Here is a 2,154-nt window from a genome sequence, read left to right on the forward strand (position 1 = left end):
GAGCAGAACTTTTATGGTGTATGGAAAATGTTGCCAATTGCAACTCTGTTGCTTCATGTTATGGAAAAAAGGAACTGTTTAATGTGATGTTCCCTGGTGCTGTCCCTGAAAACTTTTCTCTGTCTCCCAGTAAAGCTCAATATCTAATCACTGAAGCTTTGGGACCTCATTTTAAAAACCTCTTATTGAAAGATCTAGAATACAAAGATGTGTTATTTTCAATTCTTTTCGACGATACAAGCAATGTAAAAAGTAAAAAGGAAATGCAAATTAGGATTAGGTATTGGTCTCACACTGAAAGTAAAATTGTATGTCGACATCTACAGACTTACTTCTTAGGATCTGCAACTGGTCAAATCTTGTTTGATCACTTAATAAAAGCATTAGATTCTAATAATTTACCACAAAAGAACGTATTGACTTTAGGGTGTGATGGACCAAACGTAAATAAAACGGTTTTCAAATTATTTTAAGAAAGTTTAAAGGAATTGAAGTTAAAGCCTTTCATTGACATAGGTACTTGCGAGTTACATATCGTACACAACTCTTTTCTCAAAGGTTGTGAATGTCTTGTTTTACATACTTCTGATTTCATTATCAAAGTGTTCTATTATTTTCACCACCGTGACGTACGTTGTGAAATTTTTGAAGCCATTCAAAAACAAGAAAATGTTAAGCGACATATGTATATAAAACACGTTAGCACAAGTTGGCTCACTCTAGGTCTGGCAGCAGAGAGAGTAGAAGAACAACTTCCTGCGTTAGAACATTATTTTTTTAAATACATTCCACAGAAAGAGAGTGCAACTTTACGAAAGGAAAATTACTGTGATATTAGAAAGTACTTAAAAAATGATCATCTAAAGATTTCTTTGCAATTTATAGTATATGCTTCAAAAATTTGCTACAAAAATTTTCACTACCGAGTTTACATTACTAATGCAAAAAGAAGAACCACTCATTCACATTTTATATTTACAATTAAAAACGCTGATTTTAATTCTACTCTCAAGTTTTATCAAACAATCTGCATTAGAATCAATTTCATTTAGAGTCGACAACGTTAAAGAGTTGTTAGAGAATTCTGACAACTTTTTAAATCTTGAAATTAAAATTGGAGAAGGAGCAAAAAAACACTTGCAACTTTACCTAAGCTATCAGTTATCCTTTATGAATGAAGTAAAAAATTTTTATGTTGCTAATGTGAAGCACATATTAGCAAAAGTTAAGAACTTCAAAACTTTGAAATATTTTCAATGTCTTGCACCAGAAAATATTAAAAATTCTAAAAGTGTAGGCAACATTATAAAAATTTCTAAATTTTACCGCCAACAAATATTGACAATGATAAGTTGGAGTGTGAATGGAGATTATTGCAACAAGATGAAAAAGTTAGATTTTATCTAAATAAAAATGAAAGAATAGATACTTATTGGAATAGCATCTTTAACCTCCAGAGTTATGTAGATCATCAGAGTCCCAAGTACGAGGTCTGTTCAAAAAGTATCGCGAATTTTGAATTTCCGCGGGCTACGTATATTCGATTTTCGATTTTTTTGTGGCGTTATGTTGGTACTCATGTCCCTCACTTATGCTGACAAGTTCGGCCATTTTGAATGTTCAATTAATTTTTGACAGCTATTTTGCTTAGACGTGTTTTGGCTCGTCTTCGATTTTTGCCTATTCCAAGAAATGGATCAAAGAATATGTATCAAATTTTGTGTGAAAAACAAAATTAAGTGCGCGGACACATTCCGAATGTTGACTGTAGCATATGGTGAAGCTACCTTGAACCAAAGCAACGTTTATTGGTGGTACAAAATGTTCTCAGAGGGCCGAGAAGATGTGAACGACGAAGAGCGTGCCGGACGCCCGAGCACGTCAATAACAGACGAAAACATTGATGAAGTGAAGAAAATAGTATTGGCCAATCGTCGAATCACCGTTAGAGAAGTTGCTGAGGACCTAAACATATCGATTGGCTCGTGCCATTCGATTTTTACCAATGATTTGGGCATGAGACGGGTCGCCGCGAAATTCGTACCAAAATTGCTCACTTTCGACCAAAAATCATCGTTGCTTGTGCGCGAATTTTTGGCCAAAAACAACACACTAATGATGCCGCAGCCACCGTATTCCCCAGACCTGGTCCCC

The 2,154-nt window shown here is 34.6% G+C and overlaps 1 protein-coding gene across 1 annotated transcript; it reads left to right on the forward strand.

Annotated features, from left to right (window-relative positions):
* Positions 1-1,407: 1,407 nt before the first annotated feature.
* On the forward strand, positions 1,408-2,132 carry LOC105570009 (putative uncharacterized protein FLJ37770; the record flags this gene model as incomplete). The annotated part of the gene is made up of 1 exon (XM_012026920.1): positions 1,408-2,132. A coding segment is annotated over exon 1 (440 nt), but the record flags the coding sequence as incomplete, so codon positions are not given.
* Positions 2,133-2,154: the final 22 nt, after the last annotated feature.

Source organism: Vollenhovia emeryi, unplaced genomic scaffold (assembly GCF_000949405.1).
Source record: "Vollenhovia emeryi isolate VEMERY1.0 unplaced genomic scaffold, V.emery_V1.0 DF942134.1, whole genome shotgun sequence".
Classification (NCBI taxonomy): Eukaryota; Metazoa; Arthropoda; class Insecta; order Hymenoptera; family Formicidae; genus Vollenhovia; species Vollenhovia emeryi.